At 35.0% G+C, this 16557-nt stretch overlaps 1 protein-coding gene across 1 annotated transcript in view; it reads left to right on the top strand.

Annotated features, from left to right (window-relative positions):
• LOC111047193 (regulatory-associated protein of mTOR) overlaps window positions 1–16557 on the top strand; it is a 101094-nt gene that overhangs the window by 74496 nt on the left and 10041 nt on the right. Inside the window, 5 exon segments of the mRNA XM_039435175.1 lie at window positions 145–335; window positions 3649–3659; window positions 3662–3815; window positions 8000–8283; window positions 15632–15808. Coding sequence (XP_039291109.1) covers window positions 145–335; window positions 3649–3659; window positions 3662–3815; window positions 8000–8283; window positions 15632–15808 — 817 coding nt within the window.

A 16557-nucleotide genomic window follows, 5' to 3' on the forward strand; every position in this document is an offset into this window, starting at 1 on the left:
ATTTATATTTTATATTTAATATGATTTATTAATTATATTTATTTATTATTATTAATTTATTCATGTACATACTTATTCATCTAATTTGACAATGTCTTTGGGTCTACATTAGTGTTACTATAGTTTCAATCACTTTTGTTTTAGATTTCGGAAGACCGCGCCGAAGAGGGTAGAGGGAGGGCTGAGTGTGCTGGTGGTGGGGATAGAGGCCTGGTGTCGACTCAGTTTGTGGAGTGGAGCTGCAAGAACTTCGCCAAACCCTCCATGTCGGCCGGCGGCAGAGGGGCCGATTACACGGACGTTGAGAGTCCTGAGTACTATGAACGCGAGTGGAGGTTAGTAGTCAGTTGAATTGAATTCAATTCCAATGTCTATTTTTGATTTATTATTTTTTTATTCATTTATACAATAAGTACATTATCAAAATGATAGGGAGAGGAAAAATAAAGTAACCTTGTGCTATTCCTTCCCCAAATTTAGATAACACATAGTTCGAATTAGGTTAAGTCTTGTAGCTCTTTAATTCACAAAATGTCCAGTCCTCAAGTATTTTCACAAAGTAGATGTTTCAAAACTAAACATAGAATAATTATTTCACATTATTATAACTAAAATAGGAAATATTAAAAAAGTAATCTTGAAGAATTACCGAAAAACAAACTCAATTCTAAAAGCACAGCTGATCTTATATTGAATTGTTTAATTTATAACATAAACTAGTAGTTTTGTGAACAGTAGACCTCGCGCAGTTATAAACCACAGCCTCCTCTTACACTGTCCATCAGAGTAAATCCTGTCTGTATGTCGTGTCGGTGAGATATCGGTGTGAAAACGGCTAATGGCTGTTGGGGTTGGTGTATCAAAAATGCTAACATCAAAAGCTAATCTCCTTCAAGACATACAGATCAGCCCGAGTTCAAAGCAGAGAAAGGTCGAGAGACAATACTTTGTTATTTTATCTCTTTCCTGTATAGGGCTACTTGTAATATATTTATATTTGTTATTTTAGTTATTAATTGCATGCTTTATTGCATGCAATCAATAGTTCATTTAATAGTGCAGTAAAAATGCATTCAAATGCATCCAAGTTATATTGAGATATTGAATCGCATGCGTCATTGCATGCATTTATAATCCACTCGACAGCTGATTTATGATCAGCATTCAGAATGATTCTATAGTCTGATTTTTACTGTAATATTGGCGTATTAAGGAGGCTCCTTTTCCTTTTATATTATCCTTGAAATGCAAAATTTCCAAAAACCTTGTATTTACGTCGACGCGCAATTCAGAAAGGAACATACCTGTCAAATTTCATGAAAATCTATTACCGCGTTTCGCCGTAAATGCGCAACATATAAACAATTAAACATAAAGAGAAATACCGTCGACTTGAATCTTAGACATCACTTTGCTCGATCAATTAGCAAATTATGTTTCAATATCAATTTTTGATTTACTAGCACAAACATTACATAAACATTAATATTATATTAAACATTAACTCTGAAGTAAATCAAATATTACATCGAATTGACTTGAAAACAGTAACAAGTCATTGGATTAACAATAACAACAACAACAGTAATTTCTTTATAAAATAGAATTATAGTACCCTTTGAAATTTATAAATGATAGATTAAGAATACAAATTATAACAACTAGTTTCAGTGTTTACACCATCGTCATTTTAAAGGGTACTATAATTCTATTTTATAAATACAAGAAAGTAGCCCTGAATTCATACATTTTAATAAAAATCTTTATTTTCTCATTTCTATAATTGGAAACTTTTTCCTCGACGAAATGGAACATCATTAATAATTCAAAATACCTGAAACTTTACACTATTTTCTCTTTACTTTATTTTGTGTTCAATTTTCTAGTTTTTCGAAATTTAATTTAAACGTGGACCAAGACTACGCCCCGTTTCGGAAAACCAATTTTCTGACTCCAGCTGTTTAAAGTCTAGAACTTAGCTAAACCCCGAGCTCGGAAACCGTCCTTAATTTCAGATCTATAAGGCTAGTTACACACATATCGATTTTTGAACGTACGATTTTTTGTTGTCCTTTTGAAATCTATCAGATTAAATGACACTTTATAGAATAGAATAGAGACTTTATTGCAGGCATATCTGAGGTCTTCAAATACAGTACAAGATATAAACATCATCTGTTTAATCTAAGTAATAGACGGCAAAGAATCGTACGTCCAAATATCGATGTGTATGTGTAAAGCCCCGCATACATACATCAATTTTTGTTCGTACGATATTTTGCCGTCCTTATGAATTCTATCAGATTAAACAGAACTTGACAAACATCATCTGTTTGAAATCATATGCTAATCTAATAAAATTCATAAGGACGGCAAAATATCGTACGAACAAAAATCAATGTGTGTATGCGGGGCTTTACTGGCTTGAGATCGGAATATATGATAAGTTTATACAGAGCCCGGCATAAAAACCTGACGATTTTTGAGGGATCATAACTAACGTGTTTTTCGTACAATTAAATCATATAATTTATCAAATTAAAGATAAAGTTTTGCAATTTATAGTGAATTACATAGATTACTCACAAAGTTTTTTGTTTGTAGATTATAATATCATCCAAATGATTTCCGTTACTTTTCCACACTCACTTAACCTAATTATAAATTTTCCATTGCTCGCTCAATCATCACATGTGGAATTGCTTCAATTTCTTGTTGAATGACTTCCTCTAGTTCTGTGGATTATTGGCTGTTCAATAACGGTAATTTTGTTTATTCACAAATCCCGAAAAATGAAAATGTTCCTCGTCACTTGAAAGAATAACGGCATCCTGGTTGAAATTTTTGTGAAAATGATCTCGCAAGCGGCTTTGCAATGTGCCCAATAATTTGCATTAAGTTTTTACACTAACATTATCTTATACAGATGAAATTTTAGGTCGGAATGAAGAATTCGTCGTACACTTCGATCAGAAATGGGTAGCGCAACAGCATTTCACTGCTGAACGTCGTGGAGACCGTGTAACAGCTACTCAGGCGTTTTTGAGGCGTCTCACGGTTCGTTTTCATTTTGTAGGTTTCGTTTTTAAAGCGGACAACGTGTTCCTGGAATTCTTTACCCACAATAAGATCGTATTCCTACTGGGAACAGGCGCGTGTCGATTTAAATTATTGAAATGTCTGCGACATAAACGCTGTGTTGAAATAACTGAGTCATTATTTTTAAAATAAGCTTCAATTACAATCGCTTGATGTTCACTTGACTACTGAAATGGCAAGATTAGACCTATCGATGTACAACATTCCCGCCTTTTCAATGACGGTGGTTCAAACATAACTTACTACAAAATCGTCAGATTAATATGCCGTTCCCTGTATATGACGAATTTAAAATTTGTGAAAATTATTTTTCATAGGGAAATGAATTTGAAATATAAGTTAGCCAATCTAAGTAATGAAGGTTATTCAATTTTGTATCCTTTGTTTGTATCTATGGTTCTATTTGGTATCCTTGTTTGTATCTATGGTTTTATTTTGTATCTTTTGTTTGTATCTATGGTTTTATTTGGTATCCTTGTTTGTATCTATGGTTTTATTTTGTATCTTTTGTTTGTATCTATTTTTAAATTTTGTGTGTTTTGTTTGTAGGTACCTTCGCAACTCAGCCTGCGCAAAGAGGCGAAAGAGGAACAGCGCAGAAGTGGCGGACGACCCGACACTCAGCTGATCTCAGTGAGGACGGCTCAACCCCCCACCACCCTTCTCTTCCACCCCTACGAGCCACATTTGCTGTATGCCAGCAAGGATGCCATCAGGTGGGTTGGAATCCGCCAAAGTAGGCCTACAACATAAGGGCTCAGAACAAATACAGGAATAAAGGAAACTTCCTATCTAACCAATGTACAAGCAATTGCTTCAATGTTGGAGTGAGTCCAACTTGAGTTCCTCAAAACCGCGCCATCTTGAATGGAATTCAATTTACCGCCAATTTCAAAACACATTCAAACTTAAGCATTGAAGCATTACTACTTTTTTCTCATAATATTTAAAATGATAACATGAGATCACATACACTTATTAAATTACAAATATGGTTAGCTGCTAATATGTTAATTCTGAATAAAGAAAAAACAAAGGAATACCTTTTCGAACTACTAAAGGGGGTAGCTTGGAAATTGAAGTCAAAAATATAGATTCTGTGAGTAGTATAAGAGTTCTTGGAGTTGTGATTGACTCTGATCTTTCATGGAAACCACATCTGGAATGCCTGAAAACCAAACTTAATTCAGAAACCTAAAGGCTTCTCTGGATTCGATGGCTCTAAAAACTGCGTATTTCGCCCTTTTCCACTCTCTTCTGAACTATGGAATCATTTTTCGAGGTAATTCTAGCAGTGTAGTGTAGGTGTTCAGACTACAGAAGTGGGCATTGAGGGTGATGATAGGAAAGTCAATCCGAAATAGTTGTAGGCCCTATTTCAAAAAACTTGGTATTCTCCCACTCCCTAGCCTATATATTCTGGAAACAATATGCTTTTAAATGAATTCAATACAGGAGAAACATTTCATCAATATTCGACCAGATACATAAATAATTTGAGAGATGATGCACACCGAAGTACTATGTATGAGCGAGGGGCGAGGAGTTCAGGTATCCGGTGTATCACCGGGTGTATCAGGTGTACAACTTATTGCCATCTCACATAAAAGAAACGTCAGGTAATGCTTTCAGACTTTTATTGAAAAAAGAGCTGCTATCCATATGTGTCTACTCAGTGGAGGAATATAACGATTTTTACAAACCTCAAGATGAAGGTTTAAAGAAGATAGATGACATGTTACTGTTTGATTAATGACAAATTGACATATCCTTATACTCCTTTCACAGGTAGTCAGTGGATGAAATAATACAATAAATCAATTCAAATTAATACATTATGCACCGTTTGCACAGTCAAAGCTTGAACTGAATTTAATGAGCTGGTGGCTTAAACTCAAAATGAACCATATTATAACGAACGAGACTTGATATAGATTTAATCAAGTTAAAACTGTGACTGTGCAAACGCTACTATATCTAATAACATTTTTGTCATATTTTACTGTAATAATGATGATTAAAGGCCGGGACACACATAACCGTACCGAGCCCGCGCCGACGTACGGCCGAGTGTCGGACGTACTATGACGAGTGAGAAAACAAAGGCTTTCAAACGTGTAGGGACACATACTACCGCACCGCGTCAGCACCGTCGCCGTGTTTGTTGCCCGCGCCGTCACCGACTAGTTCAGTTTACTTTTTGACGGTGACGGTGCGGCCTCGTGTAACATGGAGAGTGAAAAACCTATTAGGTTAGCACAAACAATGTTCGGAAAAGAAAAAACAGGCTACTGCCCAAAACTTTTTCAATTTCCTAATTTAGTGTTAAATTGTCAAAATATTATACATCGGTTATGTCCATTTCAATTTCTACACCTAACCACAATCTGAGAATATAGATTAGAATAAAACAATCAATTGAAGAGATACGGAATTTTCCAATTTTGTTTGATTGAAATATGGTTGAACAGAAAAATTAGTTGAACCAAAAGTAAAAGTAGAACCAAATAAGTTAAGCCAAAGGTATAATGAATAATAAAATAAACAACAAAAAGTATAAAAGAAGGAACTTTTGACTGTGCCTTGAATTTTAAATTTAAAACTAATTATGTGTAGATGCAGAAGGCAGAAGGTAACAATTTTATTGCTGATATATATTTCCTATACATGACTGATGATGGTATTGTTATGCACCGAAATATATACCAGCACTATAATTCTCATCTTCTGTGTCTACAGGTAATTAGTTTAAAATTGAAAAATATAAATTTGAATCGGATTTAACAAGCTTTTAATAGTGTTATATTATTAACAATAGTTTAACACATTCAGAAATCAAACGACAGTAGCACTACAGAACTGAGACACTGCTGCCGCTCGGCTGTAGCACGGATATGTGTGTTCTCCTACCACCATCAACGTGTCGCGGGCTTAGCCACTACCTCCGTAAACAAAGCCGTAGTGCATTCGTGTGACGTCAGCACAGGTAGGGCTCCTACACCAATAAAAATTCGTTGATTTCAGCTGATCTATATCAGCTAGTGTTTTTATGGTGTAGGAGCCCTACATGTGCTGACGTCACACGAATGCACTATGGCTTGGTTTACGGAGGTAGTGGCTTAGCTCGCAAATATTTATGTGACTGATGCCCGGTTGCAGAGTCGTTACATAAAATCAAACATAGCTATGTGAGACATAGTTTAATATCACTCACATAAATGGTTGGTCGTTACACAGTCGTTTGCGGAAGCCCATTTAGCTATATCTCGAATTAGCATCACACATAAGTCACACTGAAGCTCTATTCACTTTTTTCCATACATTTCCGTACATGCCTCTATCCAACCAATGGCTTGGCATCGGGCAAAGTTTCAATCGACATCACTGTGAACAGAACTAAAAGACCTCACATAAAATTGATGAACAATATGGCGACTCTTGGCTTTTGGCGAGATTTCTCACCATATTTAGCGATTTAGAGGTTATAAACAACTTGAAAAACATAGGGAGAGAAAAATAATTCACTTATATAGGCCTACAGATGGTTTTTCGTAAACATCTTTCAAAAAAAAAAACTATCACAACCTCTAAAATGCATGTGGTGGGAGTAGATATTGGATTTAACAGCATGACTTCGGGCCCATAACTTAAATTACCGTTTTTACATTCCTTGCCCTATTACCATAGGTAAGAAAGTATTGCTTTCCGAAAAAATTAAGGTACCCCAATTTCTAAATTTCTATACATTTCAAGGTCCCCTGAGTCCAAAAAAGTGGTTTTTGGGTATTGGTGTGTGTGTGTGTGTATGTGTGTGTGTGTGTGTAAGAGTGTATGTGCGTCTGTGTACACGATACCTCATCTCCCAATTAACGAAATGACTTGAAATTTGGAACTTAAGGTCCTTACAATATAAGGATCCGACAGGAACAATTTCGATCAAATGTAATTCAAGATGGCGGCTAAAATGGAGAAAATGTTGTAAAAAACAGGGTTTTTCGCGATTTTCTCGGAAACGATTTTGATTAAATTCATACCTGAAATAGTCATTAATGAGCTCTATCAACTGCCACAAGTCTCATATCTGTAAAAATTTCAGGAGCTCCGCCCCATCTATGCAAAGTTTGATTTTCGATTCTCAATTATCAGGCTTCAGATACAATTTAAACAAAAATAATTGAGTGGAAAAGATTGAGCATGAAAATCTCTACAATTAATGTTCAGTAACATTTTCACCTAAAATTGAAAATAAGCTCGAAATTCGAGAAAATGTGATTATCCAATTGCAAACTGTTGGCAACTGTTGATTCTATCAAATGATTCACTATGAAGAGATAGCAGACCTCTTTTGTCTCCAGCGTTATTGTCCTATCACCAGCTGGCTAAGATCTTTGTTTATAAGTAGACTTGAGATGCGCGAGAACACTGGCGTCAGGTGATTAATTTTCATAACGGCAAGGAAAGTTGTGTGAGTGCGCCACACCAGATTTTTAGCGATTGGAGACATAAATAATCTCTATTTGACGACTCTGCAACGAAATCATGTGTCTAATTGGGCGTTTTTAGTTTTGTGGGAGCTATAGTTTACTTTGACATCTGTGCAACGAAAAGTGGAGTTATGGCTTCATAAATAAGTTAAGTGCCTGATTTTAACTTTATGTGACGACTCTGCAACCGGACATAAGCTAGTTGATGTCAATAAGGCTTTCTATATGAATTATTCCAGTATTTAGTAATATAATAATAATAATAATAAATATACAATATAAAATGGAGCTCAAGGCTTCTTTTCCCAGCCACACCAATGTATATTAGTTGATAAGTGTTATTTTGTAAATTTCTAGTGAATTGGTAAATAAATAAAATAAAAAAAAAAAAAAAAAATTGATAATTTTTATTACAGTGCTTGGGACTACCAAACCAATAGCCGCATATGCAGTTGGCGCGTGGGAAGCGGCGGCTCGGCGGTCAGCGGTCGACCGCGTGTGACCGCGCTGGACTTTGTGAACGCCCACGACACCCAGCTGGTGGCGGCAGGCTGCGACGACGGCGCCGTCCGGCTGTGGATGGGTGTCCATGCTGGTGCAGGCTCCACCCTCCATCTGGTCACTGCCTGGATGGCGCTGCCCCAAGGAGACAGTTCCACTACTGCAAATGCTAAGCATCAGCTCATGATTGGCAGTCAAGGTAAGTCCCTGTCATTCAGATTTAGTTAACCTCTAAGGGCCGGTTTCCGAACTCGGGATTTAGCTTAGTTCTAGACTTTAACTGGCTTTAAACTCTGGAGTCAGAAAATTGGCTTTCCGAGTCAGAGCGTTAACGTAGTTGAGGACTTAAATAGACTCTGGAGTTTAGAGATCATGTTAGACCCTGGAGTTAAAAATTTCGCTTTCTGAGTGAAGGGCTTATAAGTCCAGGACTTGAATTAGATTCTCGCCTCTTTCCGAGTCAAGGAAAGCGAAATAATACAAGGATTGCCTTGGAATTTATATTCCAATCTGAATGTTATTATTCAATGACATATTCAACATATTAATAATAATAACAATAATAAATTATTACTCCAGTTTTTTTTTCAAAACAAATACGTTTTCAAACTCAATAGGCTAATGATAATGAAATTTTTTCTCCAAAATCACTGGTTAGGATCAATGATCAAATAGCATAACGTAAAATAATGAAATGTTTATTCATTCACCTTCAAAGGTTTTGCTTTGAATAGGCCTACAAGAAATCGAAACGTATTTTTTCGCCACACTGCACAGAAAGCAGCTGTTTTCCAGTCCCTACGTAGATCTGAAAGACCTTGTTTGCAGACGACGTCAGAAAAGGGTTTCTTTCCGGCTAGGCCAGAAGTTGTCTCTTTCAGCCGCTCATGGAAGTAGTTAATAAGTCATCCGCTAGATCGGGCGAGTGGCCACTTTATCATCAGCTGAATTCGCCATGATTTCAGTTCCAGTTTCGAATCAAACTAATTCGCTTCGCAACCAGTTTATTCAATTATTATTGTTGATTAGTGCATTCCGAATTTCAAAAATGCTTGAAGATGACTGTGGTATTCCAAGTGAAATTTTAAAAGAATCTAAAATCCTGACTGCAATCTTCTACCACTAAATCAAGAGATAGGTACGATAGCTTAAACGAGTTCAATTCAATTCAATTTATTAATGTCAACAAAAAATTAATATACAATTCATACTTACAAACATAGAATACAAATTCTTTATAAAATAATGAATATAAAATATCATATTAAATAATATTGTTGCATCCCTCTTTAAGCAAAGCTTGTGATGAGGGATGGTGTATCTCTAGAATGTTGGATAGCATAAGATACTAATATACATCGTAATATTATAACATAATTAGATTTTATAATTTTACATTACAATATCAAGAAAAAAGAAAAAAGAAAATTCCACTCTCTTATGCTATTTTCATACAAATGTTGCTCTTGTAATCAGTATAGGCCTAATTGAGATTCAACTATATGTTCTACATCAAAGATAAAGATCACCAATATTTAAAAATAAAACAACACAATTCTCTTCTGCTCTGTTATACTAAGTAAGATATGTATTTTAAGAATAGAATTGAGATTTACAAACAGATTTAAGAAATAAATCAAAATTAGTCTTCATTTTGTCTCCCTAATAAGTAGTGTCGAAGATACTGTCTAAAAGTTTTGAAAGTGAAAGAATAATAACAAATTGGTATACATTGGGATGCTCCAGAAACTTCAAGCAACAGACGGTTTAAAAGTCTAGGACCATAATACGCTGCATGAGCACTGGCAGCCGCTGTTCTACAAGGTGGTTCTAGCAAAAATCTCTCAGATTGTCTACGAGTAACATAGCCGCCATGAGGGGCTATAGGGAATCTATTGGGCCACGAATAGACAAAACTAGCTAGGTCAAGATCATACAAGTGCTCAATACTGAGAACATTAAATTCTTTATAGAGCAAATTTGTTGGATATCTAACCGGTTTTTTCAAGCATATTTTAATAATTTTCTTATACAATACTATAAGAGGCTTAAGAACGGTAACACCACAACCACCCCAGCCAATTATACCATATCGCACAACTGACTGCACAAGCGCAAAGAAAACCATTTTAATTTGCTCAACTGTAAAAATATTTCTCAGTTGAACAAACTTATACAGCGTCTTCCTCAACCTAGAACATAAATATGAAATATGGTCTCTCCATTTCAAATGCTTATCAATGATTATTCCCAAGTATTTGGTGCTGTTCTTAAATATTATTATAGGACATAGACAACTATTATCATCGCATCCAGTTTCATGAAAAGCCAAACTCCCCTGGTTATCTGGCTGACCTGCTGAGGTCAAAGAAAATGACACTGCAGTAGTTTTTGCTATATTCAAACTAACTAAGTTGAAATCTAACCAGTTTTTTATAACTTTCAAACCCTCATTAGCTCTACAAAAAACATCATCCCATTTTGATGCACAGAAAATAGCAACAGTGTCGTCAGCAAAAGAAAACAAAGAACAGCTCTCAAGCTCTATCTTGAGTAAGTCATTAATGTAAATCAAAAATAATATTGGACCCAGACTGTTCCCTGTGGCACACCCATCGTAATTTCTAATTCTGAGCTCATTATACCATCAACACTAACCACCTGTGATCTACAACTGAGATAGCTTTTGAAGAAACCCAATGCAACACCTCTAATTCCAATACCTTCTAACTTTCTAAATAAAATATTGTGGTCCACTGTATCAAAAGCCTTCTGGAGATCTAAAAACACAGCTATACATTTTTCTTCCCTGTCCAGTGTTTCAATAATTCTCTTAGTAACCTTATATACAGCATCAGAAGTACTTACACCTTACGAAAACCAAATTGGCAATTAGATAAAATTTCATATTTTTCCAAGAATTCGACCAAACGAGTCTTAACACATTTCTCAATCACCTTTGACAAACATGAAAGCAGAGAAATTGGGCGATAATTCCCTGGATCACTTTTGTTACCATTCTTATGCAAAGGAATAACAGTGGCCTTTTTCAACTCGTCGGGAAAACACCATTCAAAAAGCATAAATTTATTACATGAGCCAGAGGAACTGAAATTATGCGAGAATTTGAACTCAGACATTTAGAAAAAATTCCATCAAATCCTGGTGCTACTCCTTTCTTCAAGTTTTTAATACACATATCAATTTCCTCTGCTATGACAGGAAAAAAGAAAAACGAATTACAAAACAATCTATTAGTTTTTTCCCTAAAAATCTTGTCCTTTACCTTAGTAATTTTTTCAGAAATTCTTCTACCAACACTCACAAAATGTTCATTAAGCTCCTCTGCTATTTCATTTACTTGATAAGATCTCAAAATGCGATTATCCTTGGTAACCAACTCTTTAATAGAACAATTAGTTTTACAAGGGGTATCTGTTGCTTCATTCACAACCTTCCATACAGCCCTTAGATTATTTCCACATTAACTAATTTATTCTTGAAATACTGTCCTTTAGAGTTCGCAATGCCGACTTCAGTGTTCGATTATATGATTTAAAACAATCCATCAGCTGTACATTAAATGGTTGTTTACGAACCTTAAGAGACATTTTGTCTCTTCGCCTCATACATCGAAGAATACCATTAGTCACCCAAGGTTTGATTTTCTTTGTATTATTACTAATCCTTCTCCTAACAGTTTTTGCAGAGTCAAATAATGAACGAAGTCTATCATAAAACAAAGAGAAAGCTAGTCTGGGATCGTTCTCCTGAAGAACATCGTTCCATGTTTCTGTTTTAATTTTTGATTGAAAAACATCTTCATTAAATAATAAACCTGAACATCTGGGAATCAGATTCACATCTCTGCCATATGACAACCGGCTCTTACGTTCTACACAACACATAACTGCATTGTGATCTGTGATTGCACAATTATATATAGCTGATTTGAATAGACAATGCTTACTTTTCAAAAAGATCTGATCGATACACGATTCACTGAAACAGTACATCTAGTACTGCCATAGAGATAATTTATAAAGCCATATTCAAGAAGATTATCCAAAAACTATTACCCACAAGAGACAAATTTTTATCAAGAATATCAATATTAGAGTCACCAACAATTAACCTATTTTCGAAATGTGCTGTCTCATTCAGAAAAGTCTCTAGAGCATCCACAAAACACGCTACATCAGTTTCTGGTGACCTATATAAAGCTGTGCAATAAAACTCCAATTCATCATACACTAATTTGAAATTCAAAACATTGGCATAATCTATATCTACTTCCAAAATATATAATTAAGTTCATTCTTTATGTATACTACAATGCCATCACATTTATAAATTTTGTTGGCTTTATGATTTTGTTATAGCCAGAGATATCAAATCCAGTTATATCGTGTGTGAGCCAAGACTCAGTTAATACTATAATATCAAACGCGACATCAAGACCAGACAACAAAATACACAATTCATCAAAATTTTCCTTATACTCCTAATATTTAAATGAAAAAGTTTTAAATTCGAATCATTGCAAAAAAAACTTTCACTTCGTTCAAATCACATAGATTAATTGATTCATTACTATTCATATTTTCTAAGTCATCAAGTAAATCACAAATATCCATTACAAACTTATAGAAATAAAAGGTTGAGTTACCAGTGATTTATGATTACCTTACAGCTTTGAAATATCGCTTTCATTTTTTATCACCACCACACTCTTGCTCGCTTCATCCTTTTTCACTAGAACGTTGCTGTCCCGAATCCATACAAAATCATATTTCTTTTCCATTGCGCATTTTTTAACTTCTCGGAAAAGTTGCATGACCGATGGCGAATGATGTTGGAAAGCGAGCACCCTGCTCTCAGGAAGAGCCTGCGAAATGCATTTCGATGATATTCCCGGGCCTCTATTATCTTTAATAGCAGATGATCTGAAACTGGAATGCCAAGCTTCCTTGTCTTGTCGACGCAGAAAACGAAACACAATAGGCCTAATACTTCCCTTGACTCTCGACGGCAGTCTATGTGCAGTACTCAGGCTTTGGGCCGTTATATCACTATTGATTACCGAAGAAATGCTATTGAAAATCTGGAAGACAGACTCATTAGGCGTCTCGGTGATCCCTGTTACGACCAAATTATCTCTACGAGAATACTCTTGCATATTACAAACTTCAGTTTTCAATTTTTCATTTTCAGCCTTCAATACACTAATTGCGAATAGCAATTCCTTCAATACACTAAAGAGTATTCTTATTTTGTATTCTTTATTTATTTTGTCAGCAATACCTGTAGTGTGGCGAAAATATCGTTCGCACCACGGGCAAAAATGTTTTTCCAGCTCTCAATCTTTCTAGTCCTCGGCCTACGGCCTCGAACTTGAAACCGATTTCGAGCTGGAAAAATCTCATTTTCTGCTCTAGGTGCGAAATATACTATTACAATATAGTTTGGAGAGCATGCTCATTTGAATTGTCCCGATGTGCTGAAATCAGCTGTTTCCGTTCTGCTATAATGCCAACAATACAACAGCAAAATATTGTGAATTTCCCTCACGTTTACTGCGTTAAAGTCCTGGACTCAAATAAGTCCAGAACTTGATAGACTCCGGAGCTTAGAAGATAAAATCGTGACTCAGAAAGTCAATTTAGACCCGAGAGCTTATTTTAGTCCTGGACTCTGTAAGTCCAGAACTTATAGATCCCGAGCTCGGAAACCGGCCCTAAGTTTTTCGTTTTTAGTTAACCTCAACCTCCGATTACATAACATAAGACACAAGCAAGCGATAGGAGGATGAATTTTACAGCGCTGACCAGCTTCACAACCCCACCAAACGCCCTGTGATCGGTGCGGTCAGATTGAGTAATAGATTCACAAACATGGCCGCCTCAACTGAGTCTCCCTCTAAGTGCTGGTCGTTAAGCATTAAACGTTAGATTTAATATTGCCTTCCAGGCTGGCCACTAACAATAGAACATACATGTTCATCATCAGCGCTGTATCATTTTTTAATAACTTTTTTTTGAAATTTGAAATTTATTCATAACACTGACAATTTACAAACAAAAATGGATGAACTTAACAAATCAGTACAATAATTTTGAAAAAATAAAAAACTAAAATACATAATAAAATGTTATTTTCTAATTCTATTTACCTACTCTAGAACATGGTACGCCATAGTGGAGTAGGTCAATTTCCACACAGAAAAAACTAAACAAATAGAGGACACATTATAAGCATTTTTTGTAACTAACAATACAATATTACAATATTGTATGTAATATTGTAATTTATCTAATATTTTGTGTAATTGATGTTGCAGTTCTAGTTTTTTGAGAAATAAACATTTATTTTTTTATTATTTATTTATATAAATGAAAATAATTACAAACTAACAAAAACATTATGTAATGTCAGAGTTATGATTAGGGTACTTCATAAGCTATTAGCTGAGTTGAAGTTACCTTTTCTGAAAATTAAACTATTTGACCTTTGCAAGAGACAGAAGCCTCAAAAAAAATGTTAACTGAAAATTTTTGGCTATTTACAGAAAACGAATTGAAATGAGTGAACATTAAGTAGTTATTTATAGAAACCAAAAAGTATAATACAATTCTAGGAAAATAAATTAAAAAGAATTTGAGAATATATACATTTATATATTTAGACTCACTGCTCGGTTGAGGAAGAAAACTCAGTTTCCGAAAATTTCCGTTTTTAATGTAAGTTTCCGAGTGTTTTAATCTATTTATGTCTTGTGTCTCCTGTTTTAATTTATATTACATTTATATATTAATATAAGAACTATATCCCTATATTCATGAAAAAAAATAAAAATCCTGAGACAGAAAAATTGTTAGGACCCTAGGAAGCAATAGTAGAAATTCCCAAAAGAATGTAGAATTCATGTGAAAAACAACTCCTAAATCTCATCAAAATCGAAATTGAATACAAAGTGCTTTAATTTCTTCAAAAATGTTAGCAGTGAGCCTGTGGATGTAATATGTAGAGGTAACTTATTAAAGCAATTTGGAGCACTGTAATGAAATCGTAAAACCGTTTGAAGGCTTCGCATGAAAGGTTTGCAAGAACAACCAAATTTCTGTCTCTCAATCTGTTTGAGAAAACTAAGGCATTCCCTGTTATCTGACCACTTCTTAAAAAGAATATTCTCAAGACCCTGAAAATATATAAATGCCTTAAAGGCAACAAAAATCATCTTATGCCAGTGGTTTTTTCACTTACCGTTTATTATTATTACACTTTGGTTGGATTGTATTGTCATGTTGAGCTTTGTTTGATTTATGTATATGTATTTATGAGTGTGGAATAAATAATTTGAATTGAATTTGAAAAAAATGCCTGGAAGTAGGGAATTTATTCAAAAACTTGACTGTAGTGTCGTTAAAAATAGTTCATCAAAACAAATCCCAAACGAATCTGTATTTCCACTAACTGTGACAAATAATAAATGTAACTTATTAAAAAGTTTTTCTGAATGTTGTTTTGTGTGTGTGTGTGTTTTTTAGGTAGCGGCAGCGGTGTAGGCCTGGTGATGTCGTGGGACCAGCACAACCAGCAACTGGTGGCGGGCGGCGATTGTCGACTGATTCGCATCTGGGACGCGAGCAAAGAACTGAAGGCTGCCGATCTGCCAACGGGCGCCGACTCCTGTGTCACTTGTCTCTCCATTGACAACAATTCTAGTGAGTAGTAGCATACAGAAAAGATAGCATAAGAAGATATCCCAAGGTATGTGGAATTAATTAAAAGTTTGGAAGTTCTGTTTCAATTATGGCGTTGTGTATCAAGTTGAGATGATAATTTATCATTTTGTGGTGATAGCATAGAGAAAAGATAGCATACGCAAATATCCCATGGTTTGTAGGATTCATTCAAGTTTGGAAATTTTGTATCAAATTTTGGTGTTGTGTATCAAGTTGAGATGAAACTTTATCATACTGTGTTGATACGGTTCCATGCTTGGTGATACTGTATCATATGTGGTGATAGCATAGAGAAAATATAGCATAAGAAGATATCCCATGGTTTGTTAAATTAATTCAAGGTTTGGAAGTTTTGTTTCAAATTATGGTATTGTGTATCAAGTTGAGATGATATATTGTGTTGATACTGTATCATGTGTGGTGATATAGTGTGGTCCACGTTAAAATGACAGTATTTGATCAACTTTGGTTTTGCTATCCTTGTCTATCATTCGACAAAGCCGGTGGTACTATCCTTTTCTAGGTCCACAACGATGACAATTATGTTTTCGACGGTGTAGAAATATAATTAATTAATGCAGAGAATTGGCATCGCTATTCTTCTATCTTTATCTACTGCCATTATAACGTGGACCACACTATAGCATAAGAAGATATCCCATGGTTTGTAGAATTAATTCAAAGTTTGGAAGTTTTGTATCAAGTTGAGATTATTCTGTATCATAAGC

Source organism: Nilaparvata lugens, chromosome 8 (assembly GCF_014356525.2).
Source record: "Nilaparvata lugens isolate BPH chromosome 8, ASM1435652v1, whole genome shotgun sequence".
Taxonomy (NCBI): Eukaryota; Metazoa; Arthropoda; class Insecta; order Hemiptera; family Delphacidae; genus Nilaparvata; species Nilaparvata lugens.